The sequence below is a fragment of the Carex rostrata genome, chromosome 9 (assembly GCF_964058835.1).
Source record: "Carex rostrata chromosome 9, lpCarRost1.2, whole genome shotgun sequence".
Classification (NCBI taxonomy): Eukaryota; Viridiplantae; Streptophyta; class Magnoliopsida; order Poales; family Cyperaceae; genus Carex; species Carex rostrata.
The window spans coordinates 13,207,291-13,232,047 of record NC_135926.1 but is presented as its reverse complement, the minus strand read 5'-3'; the positions used below and the strand labels follow the sequence as shown (position 1 = coordinate 13,232,047).

Sequence of the window (24,757 nt, the reverse complement as noted above, 5' to 3'; positions counted from 1 at the left end):
CAATCAAGAGTAGGACTATTCTTAGCCAATTAGCAAATTGAAGTCAAAACTTAGATAAAATTTAACCGAAATATAATTATTGAATAATAAAAGGCCTAAAATGTTCGACCGGTCCATTTCCTTAAAATTGTAACGATAGGTTCCACTCTCAGATCTTTCTTGTTCTCCTTTATTCTATTTAAGAAATAGAGTATCGCAGATTTGAAAAAAATAAACAAATACACAAAATTGACTAAAACTCAGAAAAAAAATCAGCTTAAGAATCAAACTAACTTCTACTCTACATCAAGCTAAAAATAAACACATTAAACAATTAGTATTGGATAAAAAAAAATCAAATTCAGAAATAAATAAATACCTATCCTAAATCTTCATGGGTCAGCCCATGTATATCATGTTGATAGCTTGAACTTTGAACTATACTAAGGGGACACCTTTGATATATTTCTCTTCAGGAATCAAAAGCCACATGACACTCTTTAGACGAACCAATTGTACAATTCTCTTCCATGGAAATTAAGAAGATTATATTACAAATCTACTAAAATTCAACCTAGTTGAAAGTCAATGTCCTTGTCAATGACTAATAGTTAGGATATATAACTCAAATTAAATATATTGTATTACAAAGTACTACCAATAAAAAAGTTTATTACTATCCACATTAATTATACCCCTATTGATGAAACCCCAAATACATTTCCATGGAAAACAACATTACCAAAGTTAAGGTGCAGCATCAATGCTCAAAAGAATAAAAGTTTGGTTAATAATAAATTAGTTTATGCACCAACTGTAGATATATGATGATATCATCAACCCTCCCCTACCCCAAATTAAATTGTTAAAAAAAAATCACAATTCTCCTTATTTCTATAAATATGCATAACACCTCCATTCTCCTCCGCTCATTCATACCTTGCAACTATTCCAAAAAATAAAACACATCTTACTCCAAACACCCCTAAACAATGAACATCTCATCATCAGTCCACCTCCTGGTTTTTAACCTGATACAAAATCACTACCCTGAGCTGCTCCTGGCCCTTCTTTCCTTCTTCCTCCTCCGTCTCTTGTACCGCCGGGCTCAGTTACCACTTAACTTCCCTCTTGTCGGTGCACTACCTCATGTCTTACTTCACTATAATGATTTACATGATTGGATCACCGACATGCTTCGCCAGAAAGGGTACACATACATCCTGAAGGGCCTGGTAGGTACGCCTATCGATATCCTCATGACATGCGACCCTGCTAATGTGAGCCACGTGTTCACATCCCAGTTCGCAAACTACCCGAAAGGCAAGGAGTTTGCAGTCATATTTGAGGTGTTAGGAGACGGCATATTTAATGCCGACTCTGATTCATGGGCCTTCCAGAGAAGAAAGGCTCACGCGCTGATGACCGATACCAAATTTCGGAACTTTGCATACCGGTCCACCAAGGATAAGTTAGAAAATTGCATGTTACCGCTTCTAGGAGATCTAGCCAAGTCGGGTCACGTTGTGGACATGCAAGACTTGTTCTTAAGGCTAAGTTTTGACATAACCTCCATTTTCACATTCGGGTTCGACCCGGGTTGCCTGGCACTGGATTTCCCAACCGTACCGTTTGCTAAAGCTATGGATGAGGTAGAGGAAATACTCTTCTACCGTCATGTGGTGCCTTACCAGTATTTGCTACTCCAGCAAAAATATAATTTCGGGACACACAAAAGGATGCAGATGGCCTGGAATATCATAGATCAAGTCATAGCCCAATATGTAGAGAAAAGGAAAGAGATAATAAGTTGTCGATCAGGCGAAGAAAGTGATCTCACTGCTGATTTGCTGAGTTCGTATTTAGATTGCCAAAATGAAGTCGGTAAAGAAGGAGAAGATTTTAACAAGTTTCTCAGAGACACCACATTTAATCTCATGGTGGCTGGTCGAGACACGACTAGCTCAGCGCTAACATGGTTCTTCTATCTCTTGCACAAAAACCCACATGTAGAGGAAAAGATATTGCAAGAACTCAAAGCATGTGCACCAACAAACCCTACTTTTCCAAGTGTAGTTGAGATCAAGCAGCTGGTATACATGCATGCAGCTCTGTGTGAATCACTGAGGCTCTACCCACCAGTACCTTTTGAGCACAAGGCAGCCATCAAGCCTGATATACTGCCAAGCGGCTTCCCAGTTGGCAGTACAAGAAGAATCGTGTTCTCTATTTATGCCATGGGGAGAATGGAGGGTATATGGGGAAAAGATTGCCTGGAATTCAGGCCCGAAAGATGGTTATCTGAATCCGGTAAGATACGGCACGAGCCGAGCTACAAGTTCATGGCATTTAATTCTGGACCAAGAACTTGTTTGGGCAAGAATTTGGCATTTACACAAATGAAGGCGGTGGTTGCGGCCATTCTGACCCGGTACCAGATCGAGGTGGTACCAGGGTTTGTGGCAAAACCTAAATTTTCTATAATACTTCACATGCAAGAGGGTCTGAAGGTGCAAGTGAGACCTAGAGTATCATTTTAAGTAATAATTAAGTTGGATAATAATTTCTGTTGGTGTTTATGTGAAGGTTGGTTGTTGTTCTTTAATTCTCATGAGATAAAGAAAGAATGGAGGTTTTTAATTTGTCGTTGGTGAAATATACAAAAAAAGAAAAGAAAAAAGAAGTGTAATTATTACGTACTCAAATAGAGTAAGCTATGTGTTATGTGTTTGAGATATGTATAAATAAATCTAGATAAATATGGTGAACATAATTAATAGGTGCGCTGTGAAATTTAATTTTTTATTTGGTAGGTAATGAAGATGAGCACAAATATCCCTCATATGGTACAAGGGAGGTTAAAACTGGAATATGTACATGCATCATTTTCTGACATTTATCTTTCCCTATCTTGGCTATAACTTCTTGATAAATACTTGATATATTACAGCCTTTCTTTTAGGATATGATCCCTTGTGAAAATTGAACCCCATATCTTGGAAAAGGAGATAAGAACTATCATCATGTGTGCTGAATTCGTATCCTCTTCATTAATTCAAAAGGGAATCTTTTGAGTTAATAAATCATGACCATCCAATATGTTTCAAAATTCGTGCAGACTAGATCTGCAATAATATTAAAGGACTCCCTATATCTTAAGCAGGGGTCGGATTGACTCCGTTTAAAATTAGACGGTTGAGATTCATTAATTTAAAAGATTCCCTTTTTGGGTTAATGCAGAGGATACGCATTCGTGTGTGCTAGACAGCTAGACTGTAGTTCCAAATAGGGCAGTAGCTTTATAATTTTGGTAATGCATATATATATACATAACTACTAAAATTATAAATGAAATAAAAAAGGCTATTTTATTGAAGGAATCATATTATCATATATACCTAAATTGCTATCATCTCGACCAGGAAAAAAAAAAGTTTGGTACTTGATATTTACTTCATAATGTTCACAAACTTTTGATTTATAGTAACAATTGCAAAAATCATATATTGTTCATGTCACATTGCAAAAATCATATCTTGTGTCTTTTGTTGTACTGTTGGCTTGTTGGATCAGCTTCAATAATCAAGGATTGAGTGATCTTGGATGTTAAACTACGCTTAAAACTTTCATATAAATTCTAATCTTAAGTTCATGGAGAAATACTCAAATAGAAAAGAATTAACGGACATACATTCAATTTTGCCTATTATTTTTTCTCTGCTAGATACATAAAACGAAGAAGTAACAAAAGTTTGAGAAAAAACATCCAATTTTGCCTATTATTTTTTCTCTTATTTGAACATCATTTTTAAAGATAATTCGAGACATAGACATATAATTCATATAAAACATGAGCTGTGCATTTGTATGAATGCCGATTATCCTATTGTTGTTCTAGCAATAATCTTTTTAGTCTATTTGACTAATTTGCAAAAACATACAACTATTGAATTTTACAATTTCTTCTATTTTAGAATTATGAAGGTTTAAGTCAAATGGAATTGCAATATGGAATACTTGAACTGAAGAAATCATGAAGACTTATCAAGAATGTAAATTGTAAAATCTAAACTTGGTAAAGTGTTTTTGATGTTGTTTCAACAGGATAAAAACGTTGGTAACGTTTGTAAAACATTATAACGATTATACCTTAAGAAAACGCTGTGAAACAACTTGATCAAAGGCAAAAGAATCAAAAAAATATGCTGTAACGTTTTAAAAAGTTACAACGTTTTCTGTAACGTTTTAGAAATTGTGCTGTAACGTTTTAAAAAGTTACAACGTTTTATGTAATGTTTTAATTAAATTCAGCTTTCAAACAATTCCTGTTTTTGATCAAGATTTTACAGAACAAAACGTTATGTAACATTTTACAACCGTTGTAACGTTTTGGATCGATTAGCTGAGCTGTCAGAAAATTGAAAACCTAAAATCGCATTATAAGATAAAACGTTGTAACGTTTTAGCTCAATTTGCTCTTTCTGGAGCTGTCTCTATAAATAGAGCAGTGGGGTCTCTTCCCCATTCAACCTAGCCGTCCCTAATTGCAAAAAGAGGCAATTTTCTAAGAGCTTGGTTCCACCATTGTTGATTGAGCTTAAAACTTCAATATCTCTCAATCAATCTCAAACAACCTCAAACCCACTTCACTAATCTCTAATTAGATTAGATTAGAGTGATATATTGAGTGTTTCTCTTGTTCTTGAGTAGCTTGTGTGACTTCCCTTGTTTGTAAGGGCTCGCCGGCTCAAACCTCGAGTTGCTCGTGTGACTTCCCTTGGTTGTAAGGGCTCGCCGGCGCTTATCTCTCGTTGGCCGTGACTTCCCGTTTTGTAAGGGCTCACGGTTCACAATTGTAATCATTTCATATTGGGTAATAGAAAGGCGCACCTAGAAAGAGGTTGCGACGCCCCGGAGACGTAGGCCATTGTTTTGCCGAACTCTGTTATCATCCCGCGTGTCAATTTCTCTAAACTCATCTCTTTTACTTTTAAATTGCAATTTAATTTCAGTTTTCGAACTAATTAGAGGTGCCCCTTAGTTCAACACCTATAACATAACTAATATACATGAAAATTTTGAAATTAAAGATCAAAGTCGTTTTTAAGACTTGATCAATATATGGGCACTTTCGCGAGAAAAAAGAGCGCCACTTTGAGAGTCGATCGATCTACCTAGGGTTTCTCCTAGATTTTTACTTGGGCTCCGCTTCCTAGCTACTTAATGCTGCTTGAAGCGATGGCCAAGTGCTCCTCCGCCCCTCTGCGGCTCTGCCGCCACCGTTCCGTTTGCTACTTGTACCACGTGCACCTCTTCCCTGTCGCTTGCACCGTTGCCTCTCTACTACTGGGGCCACCTAGGGTTACTGTAAATTAGGTAATAAGTAATAAGTGTTTAGTTTTTGTGTTGATGATGATGTGTGTTGTTTTGTGCTGTTTTTCTGTCTTTTTCTTCTTGTTCAAAGGTGACTGTCCTGGACTGATTAATTTGGTTTCCAATCTGGTTTGATTCAGTGCCTTCTCAACTAATGGGTGACTGTTCTGATCCGGTCGATTCAATTCCTGGATTGGTTTGGATTCTGTTCCTTCTTGGCTGTGCTATACGTACAAAGGATATAATCACTAGGCTTCTATCACTCAAATCAAGCAAGAATAATTAATTTGCGTCCGCAAGATGCACATACCCCTATGCGTTTTTAGCTATTAGTTGTATATTTTCATAGACACTAGTTGTCTAATCTTATGTAACATCTACGTTGTAACTTTTTATATTAATGCAAATGCATACAGACTTTCAACCAAAAAAAATAAAAAATAATAAAAAAAATAAAGACATATATGCACAATCGGGTAAAGATTTTAACAGAATAGTTTTGGCTTCATGCAACACACAAACTATATGCACAACTCTTTTAATTCTGTAATCTGTGCGCTGAATGAAGCAAAAACTACTATGTTAACATCTTTACCCGTACAATCTAGTTTGCGCAAGTGGGTGTTTTGAGTGTGGTGTGTGTAATGGACGGTGTTATACAGAAAAACAAAATCTTGCTTAGTCACAGAATAGAGCCAAAGCATGCACCTAATATGATAAGCTTAATGGTTGTGGGGGTCCAAACTATTATTCCAGAAAGATATCTTCACTTGTTGTATTAAGTTTAAGCCGTTTAGTATATTTAATCATTGTATATGTCACTAACAAGCTTCCAATTTCATTAGAAGACCCATTAATTATAAGATTGTTTATCTATACTTCATTCGTGACAAATTGACAATTATCATGTCAATTACATTTTCCATGGATCTTACGTACGCTTCTAGTTGCGTTCTTCTTTTGATAAACTAAAATATCAAACCGATGATCGAGTTTTGAGAAAATTACACATGTTAACTTCACAAAAGATAAGAACTTATTTTTTATCTAGTGACAAAGACACATGATTTCTATGTAAGAGATAATGAATTCAAAATTCACAAAGTAAAAATATCTTCAATATTAATATATAAGAGTTAGAAATGTATTAATTAGGTGGTTTTACCCTAATCCCAAGTCGTATTTAAAAAAAAAATTCACAAAAGATAATAAGGCAATAATTTCTAACGAGAACTTAACCAAGTCAAAAGTATAAAACAAAAGGATTTGATGATGCGTGTGCAAGAAAGTATAGTAGCCGTTGAAGTGTGTGAGTGATAGAAGCTAGCCTAATGAATAGACCAGTGCTTGCTGCCAAGCAAATTATTGGCCCACATAATCTATATCAGAAGATGTAGAATTATTCTTATAAAATAAGTAATTCATTGATTAAAAAAAAAAAAAGCTGTACTAGAGTTCAGCCCCATGACAAGGAAATTACAATAAGATTTAACTAGACTCTAATGTTGTTATTTAGTTTTGCTGAACTCAATTTATTATCTGTATTTTTCTATGTTCAGTAGATATTACATCTTCTCCCACTAAAAAAGTCTCAATTAAATCTTAAAACAGTCTTGAAGAATTAAAAATATAATTTTCAAATGTTGGGTCATATTAATCCACTTCCAGCTAAATGTTTGGCAAACTTTGTTTCTTTTTTAGACTTAGTAAAATTCAATAATTCAGAAAATAGTAAAATCATTTATTTCAGGTGCACAAGTAATGATGATGTATCACTCATAAATAAAATGGAAATAATATATGCAATCCTCAATTTGGTCACCTTGATGCATGTGTGCTACCTTTTAGTACTATTTTTTCCTTCCTTCATAGAACCTTTCATAACCTACAGGATATTTAATTTCAAATGTCATTTTCCCATCCAAGAAGGTGTACACTTTCAAATCACAAAGGCACCTTTCAACTTATATTTCTTTGCGCACAAAACAACAAATGCAAGTTTGTCATATATAATTGGGATAGTTCAACGAAAGGACAAGTTGATATTTTCATCACATCAGAAATTGAATCATAAAATAAAACATACACCTACAACATCAGAATTCTTTCTCTATCAAGTTCAATGTTTTTATGTGCTCACTTTTTGTTTCTTGTGACAAGTTAAATTGTAGAAGTAAGTTACTACTTTGGTTTAATTGCCCGGCATTTGAGATTAAAGAAATTGTTTGTGATTGATTTTAGACAATCGGTTTGTACAGAAACAATCCTAAGTTTTAACTGAGTACAATTCCAGTATTTTAATGATCATCTATGAAATTAAGTAGACCAAAATAGGCATACAGTAAGTTAACAAAATTAATCCTAAGACAATTCTAACCTCCAAATTCAAACAATTAAAACACAGAAATGTACAGCCACAGTTGCAACTAGTCTTTCATTAAGCCTAGTGGTACAATAGATGGAGATTACTTTTAATACTGCTATTTGACACTTTCAAACAATCACTTGATGTAAGCATATATATTTTAAGGAAGAAGTTATCAACCAGTTGGTTCATACGTTTCTTTACTTGAAACTGAGAGCTGCAATGTTTTCAGGATATACACTTAAAATACATGCCTTTTACCATCTTGCATCAAAATTTGAAGAAATCCTAATTCTACTTTGGAACTTTGCTGGTTCAGCAATCTCCGTAGATCTATAAACATCATCATATGCAGTAATGATGCACACTGAGATATCAAGTCCATAGATCTATAAATTTCCAAAGCTAGCCTAATCAGCCCATATTAAGCTTTGGTTAATTAAATAATAATTGATTAATCAAATACTACATCAACTAAAAATCAAATAATATGATGCCTTAGATACCATTCAATTAGTGTTTTGCTAATACCTGGGTGGTGCAAACCTGGTCCGGTCCGTCCGTGACCCATACCCATCCGGACTGTGCACGGGTTTGACTCGGGTCCATAGGTAACCCGGGTACGGGTTGAAAAGGGACGGACCTGGTTTTTTGCTATTAAACCTGTGATAACCCGGCCCGTTTCAAACCCGGACTGTCCCGCGTGAACCCGTGCGGGTCGAATCTGTGCCCGTGAACCCGTACCTGTACCCTTTACCCGTGAATTTTTTTACTATTTATTAAGTATTTTACAAAATTGTTGATCCAACGGTGGCTTAACAAAACAGTAAAACCAGCAGCCACCGTTGGATCAACAATTTTGTAAAATACTTAATAAATAGTAAAAATATTCAGAAAAATGTAAAATTTGGTCTCCAAGCACATATTAATATGGAGAACAATATGAACGGTTCGGATCGACCGTTTGGATTTTGAAAAGTCGAATTTGGACCATATGTATTTCGTCCCATATACATTCAAATGCACATTAGTCACTGTCTGTATAATATATGTATATAACTATATATATGTATATGTATATCAAATTTGACATCTACTGGTAAATTAGCAAGTCTGAACTGATACAGGGACCAAACTACAAAAAGTGATTACACCAGAATGTAGAGCATTAAAAAATACACAGAATTGATACAAATTTCAATTTATTTGGATTTTTCTACAATTAGTTATGAATTTTTAAAATTCAGCTTTCAAAAAATAATTTAAACAGCCATAACTTTGGCTAAGAAAGTCGGATTTGCGCGTATAACCACTTTTCGGAAAGGGGGAGACGAGACGGATCCAAATGTCACACCGGGGGTCGCCCCCGGTCATCCGAAGCATCATAATTTCAAAAAAACATCGTTTAGTGTCTCAAAAATTCAGTTTAAGTTTTCGTTCAACAGTAGACATACAACGGTCGGTATTTTGCTTAGTATAATTTAGGTTTTTGTAGTGTAATTATTAATTGTAGAATTTTTTAGTTTGCATACAGAGTAATCGCTGATCCAACGATGGATCAGCAATTTTCAAAGTGGCTTAATAAATAGTAAAAAAATTCAGAAAAATGTAAAATTTGGTCTCCAAGCACATTTCAATATAGAGATCACATCTAATGGTTCAGATCGACTTTTTGGATTTTGAAAACGAAAAAGTGTCTTATAAGCATACCATCATATGCTTATGTAAGTAGACTAGCCAACCTTATATATACATATATTATATTATACATATATTAATTAAATTTATGCAATAATTAATGTTGTAACGTATTTATTGCTAAATTAAATGATTTTGACACATTAAATTAAATAGCATTACATGTATGTTGCTTACATTACTCACATCTTCTATACATGAACATGAAACATAAACTCTTATTTGGTGAGTTAATGAAGAAGCACGAGAATATATCATCTGCTGGTCGATCAGAACCGTTTAAATTAAAAAGCACTACATTTACTGTCTTGTATCCAAGTTTGATCAAATTTTGCTTTTATTTACCCATCCATCTAGTTGATTGAAAATTGAAGTATCGTATGGTCATAAACACTTCGTGTTGGATCGAAGCTCATACATAATAAAACTTCCGAACTTTTATGTTGGTTACATTCAATGTTCTTCCTTAATCATTTTAAAACAGATTTGGAAAGATTTTATTGCAGATCGACCATTGATTTCCCATATGAAAATGAACGGTCCGAAAATATTTTATAAATTGGAAGGGGCATATAATATTGAAAGTCTATAAAAATGATATGTATAAGTATTATTTGACTATATAAGATGTAAAAAAAATAAAACTATTTTTTCTAAAAAAATTTCATGTGTTTTTGTACATCTATTAGGTGTTATGTATAAGTAATTGATTTAAGCAACATTGTTTTAAAATAATTCGTAATTCTGATTTATGTTTTATTATAACAAATATTATTGAGTTTAAATATGCAATCATGTCAAATTAATTTTGATTTATAATTTTATATTTTATTGGTTTAAAAAACAGCAAAAAAAAGAACAAAAAAAAACCGGTCCGAACCGGACCAGACCGGACCCGTGCTACCCGGACCCATGAACCCGGGCCATGATACCCATGCTACCCGGGGTTGAAACAGGCCGGGTACGGTTTTTGAAAAAAAAAAAAAGTGCTACCCTACCCGTTTCACCCGTAACCCATGTCGCTCATGCCTGTTTTACAAAGCATGATTTAACAAGCTTTATCTCAATTCCTGTAGAAACAAAAAAAATTGAAGCCTAGTGTGCTGTTCTTTTGATAAAAGAGACATCCAAATTTTTTTTTTTAAATCCTAATAGAAGCTATTAGGTGGAGACATCCAAATTTATCTAACAAATAAGCTCCAAGTTTTAATTTTATTCAATGAACCCCCAAAACCAAAAGTCTCAAAATTAGACCAAGTAAACATACCATAAAGTACCCTGAAAAAAGCTTCACTCGTCTAGTTGGTTTAGCTCGGCCTTGAGTTGCTCAATTTTAAGCCCCATTGACCTCATAACTGCACCTTTCTCTTCATCTGTCAACTTTTCCAGAAGCTTCTGTAGCAGATCTAAAACCTCCTTTACCGCATTTTTTGCACACTCAGCCTCCTCATTGAAGTAGACTGTTTCTTTAGAATCCATTGCTGCATCTATCTCCTCTCTGGCCTCCGCAAACTTTATGTTTATCTCGTCAATCTTCAAACATGAATAAAAAGAAATTGTCGACCTCTTTAAAAAAAATTTGTTTCTTAAAAGTTATGTTCATACAGTTGTGTTTAGTTAATTTATTACAAAACAAAGTTAACTGTGGTTTTCTTTCAAGTATAAGCTAAAACTTGAATTGATAAGACCAACTATGGGCTGATAACATCTCTGTACAAGCCCAGCTCTCAACTGAGACTGGTACAATAATTCATAAAATCAGGTGCTTTGTTAATTAAACAAGATTATGTTGAAGTAACTTTTGTGCATGAGGATTCAAGTATCAGGGTTTGGAGTTGTACCCGGCAGATCTGTATTAAATACTAATTATACCACACACAATTAATTAATGGGAAGTTGGGAACTATGGACAAGTTCCACAGAAACCTTTGGAAACCCAGAGCTAAGTTTCACTATTACCAGTACCAGAGCAACATACAAATCAGAGATAACACCTGGTTTAACCACATTAGGTCTGATAAACTAAGTTTAGCCGCAACAGTTACTTACCAGACAAATCATATCATACTATAAATTAACAGAACCCAAGAAAGAGAACGGAGGAGAAGAGCAACATTGAACTCACCTCCTTGCTGTAATCAAAGGGGGGCCCGCCATTGGAGCAGAAAAGCCGTCCCTGAATCTGGTCCACTGGGGACCGGGAACGACTTTGCATGTGCGGAATTTCGTCGAACAGGTGGTGAGCATAGCCGGAAAGGGCGTTAAATGCACGCGGAAGAGCGGCTTGTTTCGTAGCAGATCTGGAAATGGAGAATCGAAGCAGCGCGCGAGCGTTTCGCAACATGCTACCCCTTACCTTCTCTTTGTTTTTCCGAGAAAGTGGGAACCGAGAAGAAGTGAACCCGCTGGCGCTGAGAGAGAAGGGGAACGGGGTTTGTGTCTTGATAAATTTCGGGCTTTGGGATTTTAGACTTTTGGATTTGGGCTTTGGGCTTTTTCTTTGGGCCATTAGAAAATTGAACTTTGGGCTTTTTTTTTATATTTCTTAAAAGATGCATCTCCACAAATTTAAAAACCAGAAAAGCTAATTCTGCATTGGAGATGTCTAACAGTTTTTACAGTATGTGCAAAACATAATTCACAATTGATATGCCCAAATTCAAGTTCTAAATGAAGAATCAGAGAAAAAAATCTTTGTGAAGCCGGTCATGAGAATCAGTTTTGGCTGTACGTATGCAATCTTCGAGGAAACCTCTTTGCGGGAACTCGTCAGGTACAAGACTTTTATATATCTGAAGCTGCTCATCTGCTTCTTTCTTTTTATCCAAAAGGCTATATAATATCCCCTGTTGATAGAAAAGTATAATAAAATGACATTAACAAACTAATTCATGCTTAATTAACAACATCAAACTTGAGAACAACTTAAATTAGTTGGAAATTATTTATTAATGAATCATAGTATTTTGTAACAGACTTAGTGAAATTCATAGTGTTTCCGTTGCTTTTACATGTAATATTTTGCAAGGAAAGAACAGTAGAGAGGAAGGAGGAGCTACCTTACAAAGGTAAGGTCTAAAATCTTTTAGATCCTCATTGGTCATATCTTCAAATTTCTTCAAGGCACCATCCAAATCACCCTTGCGAAGCATACAATAAAAGGAAAATGAAAATAAGAAAAAATTCAAAAACTAGTAACGGCAGTAATAATAGTAATGAGGACGAATATAACATTATTAAGTATATAAACAATCAAACTAACTTAATATAAACTATACCTTGACAATGTGCATCATTGCAATTAAAATTTTGATATTGCGTTCTTCGGTGACTCTATTCTCACGACACGCTAATTCTAAAGCTTCATTTAGCATTTGAATAGAAGCTGGGCCTTCGTGATTTTTGTGCATTACCATCGCTAACCCCTGAAATGAAAGCTCTCAATTTACCATATAGCATTCAAGGATCTTTCAAACTGTTATAGAGAATTTGTACTGAATAGTAAATAAGCCAGGAGAGATTACGACCTGACTGTCCTGGTACAAAGTGAGATTATCCCGACAAAATGCCTGTTTTTATTTATTACTTGGATTTTGGACCTCTTAAGACAAAACTAGCCTTGTATCAGTAAGGCAATTATGGTCACAAAATGCAAGAGAAGAGAAATTTTGACTTAACCAGTACCGGTCTCACGTGAGTACTAACTTGTAATGAACCTGACCATACAAGTAGAGTACCAGTAACACAAAACAAATGCAATTGCCATTCAATTAACCCCACATGAAAGCTAACATATTTTCACAACTGTTTCAAAAATTAAAACTAACATGGAGGGCTTTAGTGAAAAGCGGTGTCTCATCCAAGATTTCCCTGTAAACCTTCTTAGCCTTGCTCAGCTTCCCCATTCTTTCATATGCTACCGCCTCTAGTAATCGCCACTCCACATCTCCCGGCTCGAGAATTTCCTAACATAACCCACACTATTAGTCCCAAAATACATGTTGACATGCTCATCTTTCTAGTACTAGTCTGGTGTAGAGTGTAGTCATGCATATGGGTACTTTACCAGATCCAGATTGGTACTGTACAAAAGTCGAAGCACAGTAAGTAAAAAGTTTACCAAAAGAGTTAGATTTCTTTTAGGTACCAGTACTTGACCTGGACTGCAACTTACCAAGATAGTCTCTCACATAATATAACAGTACCAGTGCCTAATTTAGGGGCCTTGGCTTACAGTAGAATTTCATTTCTTTATCTGACTGGTACACTACCGGTATCTAATACAAGAAGTACAAATCAATACCAATCTTTTGATGTACTCCAATGCCTCCTCCATCTTTCCCTTTCTTAATTTCCCATACAAAACAATTTTTAGAGCCCTCACATCCATTGGGTTCTTGTCCAAAAACCTCTCATACATCTCCAACACCTCATCATACTTGTTATTCTTCGTTTTATTTTTCTTTTCATTTTCCTCTTTCTCTTTTCGGGTGTTTGATTTTTCTTCTAGTGGTGAAGAAATGTTGCTACTCTGAGGGGTAACTATGGCCAATACAGGTTTGAAATGGAATTGACCCAAAAAGAGGTATGAACCGACAAGAAACAACGCTGAGCCCTTGGCTATGGATTGGAGGAAAAACTGTGGGGTTTTGGTGCATGAGATTTTGTGAAGATTGGAGTTGAACTGATGTCGAATTGAGACTCTCAGAAAAGCGGGTTGGTTGCTTCTGGGAGAAAGATTCGTGGACTTGGGTTGAGGGAAATGGTGGAGAGAGAAAGAGAGGGAAGGAGAGAAGAAGCTCGCCATCACCATGGCTGCAGAGCTCAGTGCGCTCTTAGTTCGCGGAATTCATATCAGCTAAGGTATTGTAACATAACATAATATTCCTGTTTAGATCCGTCCGATCCGATCAGACTCTGCACGAATATTAAAGGAGACCGTGCATTCCTCTTCGGACCGGACCGGGTTAGCCCGATTCTGATCTGACGGTCCAGTTCTAAACAGAAATATTCTGTTACATCAGAGGGCTGTCAAAAGACCCTTCCTAAATCCTAATACAAGTTCAAAAATGTTACATCTAAAGTAAGTACTCCCTCGTTTTTTTTTATCAAAAAAATAATTCGATTTTGCTTCACCAATCCAATCGTGTCTTTTAATTCAAGGTTGAAGGGTTGAAACTTGAAACTGACAACATCACGGGTTTAGGGGTGGAAATTATGTTGCATGGATACGGGTATCGTATCGGATACGATACGGATACGGCGATACGTGAATTTTCAAAAATCATGGATACGATACGGCCACTAAATATATTTTATTTTAATTATTTTGTTGATATAACACTTGTATATATAATTAAATATCAAAAATAAACTCAAGTAAATATAAATATAAAATCGAGTAGATTAATACATCAAAAGTAAATGGTGCAGCGGGAAAGTCACATGTCACTTATTCTGTAGATCTTGGGTTTGATTCTTGGTTGCTGCCAAAAAAAAAATTTTGCCTTGTGCGGTGCACCAGACCGTGTCCATGTGTGGTGCAGGATGGAGTTTGGGCGGTATCAGTCCATATCAAAGCCGTATCAGCCCGTTTCAGTCCCGTATCAGCCCGTTTCAGTTCCGTATCGGTGTTGTATCAGATGGTTAGAGATACGCCACATCATCCGATACGCCAGCTGGCGTATCAGTACGTATCGGGCCCGTATCGTACCCGTATCCGTATCCGTATCCGATACGCACCCGATACGGATACGGGGCCTAATTTGAAGTATCGGAGTAACATAGGGTGGAATTATCCTTGCTATTGTAAATAATAAACTTTTGTATCACATTAACAAATTTAAAAATTACTTCTTAGTTACTTTCAAACCGTCATGTATGCAATAGCATTCTGATTTTAATTTATGAAACATGTCGCATATGTTAATAAATTTTCTTACATCTTAAAATTAATCGTAAATGGTGACGTGCCTTTAGCGAGATTATTAGTTAGCAAAACTAATAAACTAACAATAATTTTTAATTTCTGTAACTAAAATTACATTAGTATTTAAAATTCCATTATAAATTGAATGAAGGTACTTCAGTCTTCAAACTATTCGTATTAAAAAATAAATGTACATGTAGCCCACATGCATTTTCCTCAAAAAATAACTGTACATGTAAGCATGTTTAAATTAATTTTCACTTTTAACAAGACAATTTTAGGTTGCACAACTTTCTAAACTTTGATTTCCTTCTAGTAAAATCAACATGATAGATAAAACCAAAATAAAGGCCTTCACCATATTAGGAAGCCATTGCACAATTTGAATACATGACCTAACTTTTACACCCAAAAATACAAACAAAGCAATTAAAAGCTTATCTAACTTCTCTTAGTTACTACTCTGTTGGCACCACAAGCTTGTCCATTGCAGTATAGTAGTAGTAACTTTACATAGAAAAACAGATTCACTTTACTAGCTTGCTCCCAATATTCACAGTTTATGATTAAAAAAATAATGACCAAAAAAAGATTAGTAGCCTGATTGTGTGCGCCTTCCAGAGCTACTACGACCCCTAAAACCAACTACACTGAGTTTGGCACCGCTTCTCTTACCACCACCATCAGTTTTTCTACTCTCGAAGGTTGTTCTAAACTTGGAATCCTTTGGAGGCCTAAGACTTGCATATTTATCATCATGTGAAGGCCTACCATTGGTAGAATTGGAATCTTTTGGAGGCCTAGAACTAGCATACTTGGAATCTTTCGGAGGCCTCGAACTTGCAGACTTGGAATCTTTCGGAGGCCTCGAACTTGCATACTTGGAATCTTTCGGAGGCCTAGAACTTGCATACTTGGAATCTTTCGGAGGCCTAGAACTTGCATACTTGGAATCTTTTGGAGGCCTAGGGCTTGCATACTTGGAATCTTTTGGAGTTCTAGGACTTGCATACTTGGAATCACCCTTAGTAGATTTAGGAGATACCTTATTAAACTTTTTTATCACAACCTTGTTCAGATTTTTGGCCATGGTCCTAGTCCCAGTAGCAGATTTGCCCTTTTGGATAGTGGTATTGACTTTCGCGAGCTTTGAATTCCTTCCTCGTGTGGTGATTTTTCTTGTGGAAGGGGATGCTGGTGCTGCTTTTCTGACAGTATTGACATTTAATGCTTCCAAACTCTCGTTCTTCTTTATGGCATCCTCAATTCGATTGGCTAGAGGTACATCTTTCTTTGCCACAAGACTTGTTATTTTTCCTGAATTCCAAAATTGGAAACATGAAGCACATAAGCACCAAAGAGCCGCACCAAGTCATACCAACAAAAGAAAAAACTAGTAACACAAATTGCAAGGAAACAGCATAAAAAAGGTTGTTAGGATATATGCAAATGTTACCTTTGGCACCCATACGGGCTGTTCTTCCAGTTCTATGTAGGTAATCAATCTACAGAGGAAAGTTACAAGGAAAAAAAAGATGCTTAGGTGTGTATCAAAATACATGAAAATGAAAATAAATCAAACATATAGACTTACTCAAACTGTACTGCAGCACCGGAACGGTAACACTATACTAGACACAAATGGCAAATTCCAACAGGTAACTGGGATCAGACTTCGCTATTACTAGCCAACTCTTTTTTTTTCTTTTCAATTTTATGTTATTCTTTATACATGCTAGATACAAATTCATCGGAGTACTAAACAAATACTTTATAATAGTTAATTCAAGATACTGCAAATACTAGAAAATGATAACAGTGAAGAAAACAGAAGAATACAACAGGAGATGCAAAGAAATGTACATACAGAGTTCAAAGGGAAGTCGAACATGATAACATGGTCAACATCTAGGTCAAGACCTCTAGCTGCTAGATCAGTGCAAACCAATGTGGGACAGTCTCCATCTTCGCTTTTGAATTTCTTCAAATTCTCAACTCTGCACAATATCCCAATTCAAGTGATCTATTGTATTTGTGTTAACAGTTGTGAGGATAAAAATGAAAAAAACAAGGCACCCCCCTCCCCCCACACACACACCTCCCCCACCACAAAAAAAGAGAGTAAGAAACTATTTTTTCCTCGTTTATTTCTGGGATGTGATACTTGGGGGTACATAAATTTACAAAGTACCGTACCAAGTATCCTCTACAAAATGAAAGTTATGCTATGTATCCCTCCCGTACCCAGTTGCTTCAAAAAATGCCTAAGAAAACCATCCTGTGCAGACCTGCATACTTTAAAAACAGCTAAACATATTTGATGTTTTCTAAGCGAAAACATGAAATTGTTCCTTCCTTTTCCCTGAGCAAACTTTAACAGTTTCAGGTTGCACTGCAACTTGTGCTATAGCAATTTCATATTGAAACTTGTTTTTCTTTTCTCTGAGTTCTGCTACCTTGGGAGCAATTAAATCTATGGAACATATTGTGGATATTGAAAGTATTCAAAAGTTGTCATTTTAAGGGATCCTTAGCATAATCAAATATGAGGAGGGTTCCAATGCCTCATGTCTTTCATACCTCATATTTTATATCTTCATTTTCAAAGTCTAAATTGTCGATCCGAACCGTTCAACATGATATCCATACTAAAATATGGTTGGGGATGAAATTTTATAATTTTTGGAAATTTTTTACTATTTTTTAAGATCGTTAAAAAATCACTGTTTTTTTAACGGTTCAAAAACAGTGATTTTGTACATATCTTAAAAAATAGTGATTTTTTTTCAAAACTTATAAAATTTCATCCCTATGCATATTTTAGTATAAATATCATATTGAGCGGTTCGGATCAACAGTTTGGACTTCGAAAATGAAAATATAAAATATGAGGTATGATGAGGTATTGGGTTTCTCATCAATGATGTTATATTAAACTTATGAAAAAGTATACAAATGATTTTCACAGCTTATAGGTTCAGAAGACCAAGAACATAACAGACATGCTTTCTGCACACACACACACAAAAAAAAAAAAAAAAAAAAAAAAAAAACAGATAGAGAGAGAGAAATTAAAATCAAAGTAGTTGAGCGTTCAAAACCTTTCCTCAGCCGGCACCTCGCCATGGTAATTTACAGTTGAAATTTGATTTTCACTGAGATAGTGGTCTACAGCACGGCTTGAATTTAACGTATTACAGAACACCATGACACGGTTTCCCTTGGACAAGCTCGGTTCAAGAACCTGCACACAATCATGGAAGTTACAATTACATATCTAAAAAAAATCACTATGCCTTATAAAACTATTAAGATAAAAAAGAGAAGTTTGAAAACAAGCCCCTAGATTATCAATATTTTAGATTAAAAAAAAAAAATTTAACTCAGAAAGGGCCTTATTATTTGGAAATTTCTCAAACAATGTTAGTAGTTTAGTACTCGAGTGAGTCTATGGTACTATGCATATCACGAGTTGTTACCGTGCTACAGCTCTATATTCGAGTTTTCAAATCCTAACGGTCGATCCGAACCGTTCATCTTGTTCTCCATATTAATATGTGTTTGGAGACCAAATTTTACATTTTTTGAAAATTTGTTACTATTTTTTTAGATATTTAGAAAATCACTTGATCTGAAAATTCTGGACCATCCAAAAACAGTGATTTTCAATAAATCTAAAAAAATAGTAAAAAAATTTCAAAAAATGTAAAATTTGGTCTCCAAACACATTAATATGGAGAGCAAGATGAACGGTTTGGATCAACCGTTAGGATTTGAAAACTCAAATATAGAGCCGTAGCACAGTAACAAATCGTAATATGCATAGTACCATAGACTCACTCTTAGTACTCCACTAACAATATGGTTCCATTTTTTGAAAAAAAAAAAGAGGGTACTTTATCCAATATAACAAAAGAGGGCCTTTGGAGATAAAATATCAAAGAGAAATTACCTGAATAAGTGCTTCAAGCTTGTTTTCAGACCCAGCAACCTTGATGAAATCATGCCTTGCGGAAGCCACCTTTTTCTGAAATGTGGAGGTTCGCAGATGAACTATTCCTTGAAATTCCTCATCTACCAGTTTTTGTACGGCCTATAATAATTTGAAAAGGCAATAACTTCTAGTATAAAATACTGTAAAAGTGAGAAACAAAAAATATGCCCCTCTAAACATGGTATTCATCATCTATATCTCCACCACCTAACATCTTCATAGAAATGGGATAACATTCTTCTTCACCCTTATATATGTGTTGAGATTAGCAGTGAAACACCGATATGTTGGGCACATCTTTATTTTTGTGGAGATACAAATGGAATTAGCCCCAAGGAATGATAGAGTAATTACCATAGGATTGGATTTAACAAACAAAATCACCAGATAGTAAAACCTCACCACTGATAAAACAAAATATTGCTGTTTGAAAATTACAGATTTGATAGGAGCAGTATCTAGGAGACGATAATCACCTCTGTCATGGTGGCGGTGACGAGAACAGTCTGAAACCCTTTATCGCCAAATTTTGAAGCTCTAGTCCTTAACGGGGCCAGAAATTTTCGAATATCAGGACCAAAACCTTGATCAAACATTGTATCTGCCTCATCCAAAACCTACAGATGATAAGAAATTAAAGAAACTGAAAAAAAAAAAACAATTAAATATTATAAAACAGAGGGCAATTATGCACCTTAGTAGTGTACATGTGAGAATTGTCCCTGGCTGACTAGCACAGTTACAGATTAAAATGCGGTAAGATAGGGTTGAGTTGAATTTAGTTATTTGTTGGTTTGTTCTTGTTTGGGGCACTCAGAAGTTCAGTACTACAACTGCAACAGAAATTACACAATTACAAATCTGGTATGAAAGAAGAACATACCACATATTTAATATCCCCATAAACGATGTTTCCATCCTTAATATGTTGGAGAATACGACCAGGGGTCCCCACAACCATGTCAACTGGAGCATTCAATGAGTCCTCCTGAGGCTTCAGGCGTACCCCACCACTCACCATTGTAGACCTAAACCTTGCATGATGACTTATAGACTTTGACACCCGATACACCTAAAAAAAGTATCCATTTACAATGAAACAGCTCAAGCTACAAGCTTTTTAATATATTTTATTTCTGAGTGAATTACATATGGTCATTTAAAATTTCTTTTCAAAGGTTTCCATGGACCAAATATGTTACATAAAGGGATAACATAGTCTAAATAAACCTCGGCGTGCATAATTTTATTATTCTGTTTACATGTCAGCTAGAGGGACCATAATAATAAACCTATGTTGCAAGGATATGGGATACAGGTATTGTATCCAATACGATGCAGAAATCGTGGTTTGGAAAATTTCAAAAATCTAGAATACCGTAAGGTTATATACTTAACATCTTCCTGTCTTTAATTTACAAAGCTGGATTCTCTGCATGGCATGTCTGATACACAATGTACATGTATCATGCATGGATCCATGTTGGATACATGTCCAATACGGACATTGGACATTGTGGCTACTTTAACATAATATCAGGGTAGCATAGTAATAAACCAAAATCAAAGAAACAAGAAGCGTAAATTTAAGGAGCATTGATATATTCCATTCATTGTACAAAAACTAATAATCGGAACACCTGCTCAGAGAGTTCCCGGGTGGGGCAGAGCACCACAGCCCGGGGTCGCCTCGGCTTCATCAATACACCAGATAAGGCTTCGTCTCTCCGCATTAGCTGCCATTCAACAACACCCAATTTATTGATTAGTAAATAGCATTAAGAAGATCCGCACAGACCAAGAGATTAAGAAAACGTCATCCATGCTGCACAAAATACAGAAATAATATATACCTCGTACCTTACCTGCCTATAATCGTAATGATTCAATTTCACCTTAAAAACACAACTACAAATACAAAAAAAAAAAAAAGAAAAAAAAAGAAGAAGATATAAAAGATAACTTATCAAAATCTAATTTGAGGTGGAAAGTAGCTGATTTCATAATAATTTCAACCACATCTATTAATTCTTATATAGGCTTAACTTCCAATATTTAAAATTATTCCTTGCAACATTGCAGCTTTTAGAATTTGACCCTTTACAAATTCTAACTTGAGGTAAAAAGATCACACACTGATTTAAGCATTCCATAGTAAACACCGGGAAGGAAAGCAAGGGTTTTGCAAGCATTCCATACCTGAACAAGAGGTAGCATATACGCAAGGGTTTTGCCTGACCCAGTATGAGATCCCATGACAATACTCTGTCCTTGAAGCACAGCCGGTATACCCATGCACTGAATCTCAGTCGGTGTTTCAATTCGCATTTCTTGCAAAGACTCCATGAGCTCCTTTTCCAACCCAATCTCCTCAAATGTTGATGGCATTTTCATACTCTTCTCCCCCTCCTTCCCTTTCTTCTTCCTCTTTGCCTCAGCGTCCACATTCTGAATGTTAGTTGTACTAACAGAATCCTTTAAATGGCGTATCCTGAGGCGATCTAGGAGAAGAGCGTGACGCGAAGGCGGTGGGGGGACCGATTTCTCAGTGGAGGGAGGAGAGGCGATGGTGGCGAGACAGAGAGTACGGCGGTAGATAAACCCTAGAGAAACCCTCGGTGTGGCGCGAGGATTAAGGGAGGAGAATAAAGAGCGAGAAAGGAAAGTAGAAGAAGAGAGTGAGAGTAGGGTTCTTCCAGTCCCGCCTGCCATGGATGGATGCGGGTTTTGAGCGCGAGAAGGTGGAAATGGATAAGAGTATCAAAAGGAGGAAGAAGGTAGCAGAGAAAATGGGTACCTTGATAGGTCACTGGACCCTTCACTAAGATTCGTGTTTTATTACAATCCTACGGTTACCAGCTATTTGCTTTTTCTTTTTGCTTTACTTGGCAACGTTATATGTGTAGAATTATGTGCAACGGGTTATAATTTAATTGAAAACGGGTAGAAGGATGTGAGGTAAGATTGGTGATTACTGGCGGATACTGAAGAGGGGGAGATAAAAAAAAATAGTGTAAATTTCATCGTAGGTCACTAAACTTTGCTCTTTGTAACAAATTGATCACTCAAGTTTAATTTGTATTTTGATAGTCATTGAATTTTTAATTTGTCTTCATCAAGTCACTCATAACTATTTTGGTATAAAATAATTATAGAAAATGACGTGGCAGCTTAGTCATCATACTAATGCCTCATTTTTTTTTATACCTCATCATACCTCATATTTTATATCTTCATTTTCTTCATATTTAAATTCTAAATTGTCGATCCGAACCGTTCAACATGATATCCATACTAAAATATGGTTAGGGATGAAATTTTATATTTTTTGAAATTTTTTTGCTATTTTTTAAGATGGGTAGAAAATTACTGTTTTTTGAACGGTTCAAAAACAGTGATTTTGTACCTATCTTAAAAAATAGCAAAAAAATTCCAAAAAATATAAAATTTCATCTCCATGCATATTTTAGTATAAATATTTTGTTGAACGGTTCGGATCGACAATTTGGACTTTGAAAACGAAAATATAAAATACGAGATATGATGAGATATAAAAAAAATGAGGCATTGGAACTCTCCTCTTTGATAAATTATGTAACTTATTTTGGAGACATGGAAGTATTTTTCACCCATTTTTTCTATTCTTCTTGCTCTCCCGGTACGTTTCGACTTCTGCCTTGTTCTTCAGCCATCTATTGTCTTTCTTCAGTAAAACAAGCTTTTCACCATGGAGGATCTGAGTTCCATCCCTCTTCCCCAACAGCCACTCGAGACATTATATACCAATAGTAATAGAAGGGGAATGAGAAAACAAACAATTTGGGACATTTAACATTGTAAAAAGTAAAAACACATTAGCAGGTAACTCGTGCAATGCATGGGGCTTTAATTTGAGAATATTTATAAGATAAGCGGTACATCCAAAAAAGACAAAATCCAGGCTATCGATATAAAACACCTAGCTACTAAAAAAATAAATAATAGTGAAGAGAGACATTGTTAAGAGAGTATTTTAAAAGTTTGCTTTAGTGAAGAGAGACACCATTAATGCATAGCTAGAACAAAGAAAAAACAAGTAGAGACGTGCTGGGAGAAAGAAAGTGGGAGAAAGAAAGGAAGAGAAAAAATTGGTGAGAAATGCTTCACCTCCCAAAATAAGTTACATAATTTATTAAATATGATAAATAAGCTACCACTTCATATTCTATTATTATTTTATACTCAAATGGTTATAGAGTGACTTGATGGAGATAAATTAAAAGTTTAATGGCTATTAAGATACAAATTAAACTTGAGTGACTAATTTGTTACAAAGAGCAAAGTTGAGTGACCTCTGGCGAAATTTACCTAAAAATCTAAGAAAAAAAATCGTTAAAAGGCAGAGTTTTTTTAATTTTAATTGTAACATGTTATATAACAGTATATAATAACAGTAAGTGGTGACTACGTCTCTAATTAAATTTATATATTTATACATAAAATAAATATATTTAATAAAAAAAGATTATTTAATTAGAGAACTGATATTCAATTTGAAATTTTATCTTTTAATACATCTACATATTTAATAGGGGTATGTTTAGATGTGTCAAGAATAGAAGCTATTCTAAAAAAGAACCTATTTGAAATAGCTAGAATAGTTAGAATAGTTGTTATTTTCTATTCCTTGTAAATGTTAGAATAGCTACTATTTGAAAAGTGTAAAGAGAGGGAAAAATATATTTTTTTCTTCGATTTCCGCTAACACAGTCCCAAAATGATAAAATTGATATTAATTCTATTATTTTCACGTCATGACAATTCGTTTGAGACCCCACTTGTCTATTTTTTTCTTAATTAGCACACTGTTAACACTATTCTTTATCGGTCACAACTATTTACTATTACAAATGCACAATCCAAACAACATTTTTACTAATCCAAATAGCACAAATTTCACACTAATTTAAAAATCACTATTTTTTCTCTATTCTCATTCACTATTCTTAAATTTTACTATTCTAGCTATTCTAACTCCCATCCAAATGTACCTATAAGAATAGAAATACGGTCTATGGGTGCAGGCAATACGCATCCTTTGACATATCTCATATTTTGCATGACTATTTGAAAAATCTCAACCGTTCAAGTACGTTCTATACGAATCTCAAAGCCTAACTAATACTGGCCCCCGCGCTATTGCGGAAATAAATCTGCTGTGATTCTAAAGAGATCGCAGGACCCTGCGATTCCAAATCTAACCTTTCACTTTTTGAAATGCACAAATCTTAATAATACTTATTTTTATGCACGAATCTCTAAACAGATAAATGAATGAATATGAAATAACAGGGTCTGCGATCTCTTTAGAATCACAGCAGATTTATTTCCCGCTATTGCACCAGACACGTTGGTCACAAAAAATATGAGATATTTAAGA

At 35.1% G+C, this 24,757-nt stretch overlaps 3 protein-coding genes and 1 pseudogene across 4 annotated transcripts; 1 reads left to right on the top strand and 3 right to left on the bottom strand.

The window, feature by feature from the left end:
• Positions 1-893: 893 nt before the first annotated feature.
• On the top strand, positions 894-2,758 carry LOC144559463 (alkane hydroxylase MAH1 pseudogene; annotated as a pseudogene). The gene has a single exon (XR_013513147.1). The product of XR_013513147.1 is annotated as an alkane hydroxylase MAH1 pseudogene (transcript).
• A 7,743-nt stretch (positions 2,759-10,501) lies between these two features.
• On the bottom strand, positions 10,502-11,957 carry LOC144559722 (uncharacterized). The gene is made up of 2 exons (XM_078308832.1): positions 11,541-11,957; positions 10,502-10,948 (listed from the first exon to the last, which is right to left on the bottom strand). Exons 1-2 carry the CDS (start codon positions 11,922-11,924, stop codon positions 10,706-10,708), a joined length of 627 nt encoding a protein of 208 aa, XP_078164958.1. The 5' UTR covers positions 11,925-11,957; the 3' UTR covers positions 10,502-10,705.
• A 27-nt stretch (positions 11,958-11,984) lies between these two features.
• Positions 11,985-14,259, bottom strand: LOC144559721 (Tetratricopeptide repeat (TPR)-like superfamily protein). The gene is made up of 5 exons (XM_078308831.1): positions 13,719-14,259; positions 13,243-13,380; positions 12,694-12,840; positions 12,475-12,555; positions 11,985-12,261 (listed from the first exon to the last, which is right to left on the bottom strand). The coding sequence occupies exons 1-5, from the start codon at positions 14,226-14,228 to the stop codon at positions 12,094-12,096; spliced, it is 1,044 nt and encodes a 347-aa protein (XP_078164957.1). The 5' UTR covers positions 14,229-14,259; the 3' UTR covers positions 11,985-12,093.
• Positions 14,260-15,773: 1,514 nt separating this feature from the next.
• RH39 lies at positions 15,774-22,092 on the bottom strand. The gene is made up of 9 exons (XM_078308661.1): positions 21,538-22,092; positions 20,979-21,074; positions 20,222-20,410; positions 19,815-19,955; positions 19,297-19,437; positions 18,446-18,588; positions 17,212-17,341; positions 16,801-16,849; positions 15,774-16,661 (listed from the first exon to the last, which is right to left on the bottom strand). The coding sequence occupies exons 1-9, from the start codon at positions 22,048-22,050 to the stop codon at positions 15,937-15,939; spliced, it is 2,127 nt and encodes a 708-aa protein (XP_078164787.1). The 5' UTR covers positions 22,051-22,092; the 3' UTR covers positions 15,774-15,936.
• Positions 22,093-24,757: the final 2,665 nt, after the last annotated feature.

Coding starts and splice junctions, on each gene's coding strand:
- LOC144559721 (XM_078308831.1), bottom strand. CDS start 14,228: ATGGTGATGGCGAGCTTCTTCTCTCCTTCCCTCTCTTTCTCTCTCCAC. Junction 12,556..12,693: donor CAATGATGCACATTGTCAAG/GTATAGTTTATA, acceptor ATGCTTCGCAAG/GGTGATTTGGATGGTGCCTT. Junction 12,262..12,474: donor TTAGACCTTACCTTTGTAAG/GTAGCTCCTCCT, acceptor TTCTATCAACAG/GGGATATTATATAGCCTTTT.
- RH39 (XM_078308661.1), bottom strand. CDS start 22,050: ATGGCAGGCGGGACTGGAAGAACCCTACTCTCACTCTCTTCTTCTACT. Junction 21,075..21,537: donor ATATGCTACCTCTTGTTCAG/GTATGGAATGCT, acceptor GTTGAATGGCAG/CTAATGCGGAGAGACGAAGC. Junction 16,850..17,211: donor TCGACTTCCCTTTGAACTCT/GTATGTACATTT, acceptor TTTCCTCTGTAG/ATTGATTACCTACATAGAAC.
- LOC144559722 (XM_078308832.1), bottom strand. CDS start 11,924: ATGGCCCAAAGAAAAAGCCCAAAGCCCAAATCCAAAAGTCTAAAATCC. Junction 10,949..11,540: donor CCTTTGATTACAGCAAGGAG/GTGAGTTCAATG, acceptor TCATGTTTGAAG/ATTGACGAGATAAACATAAA.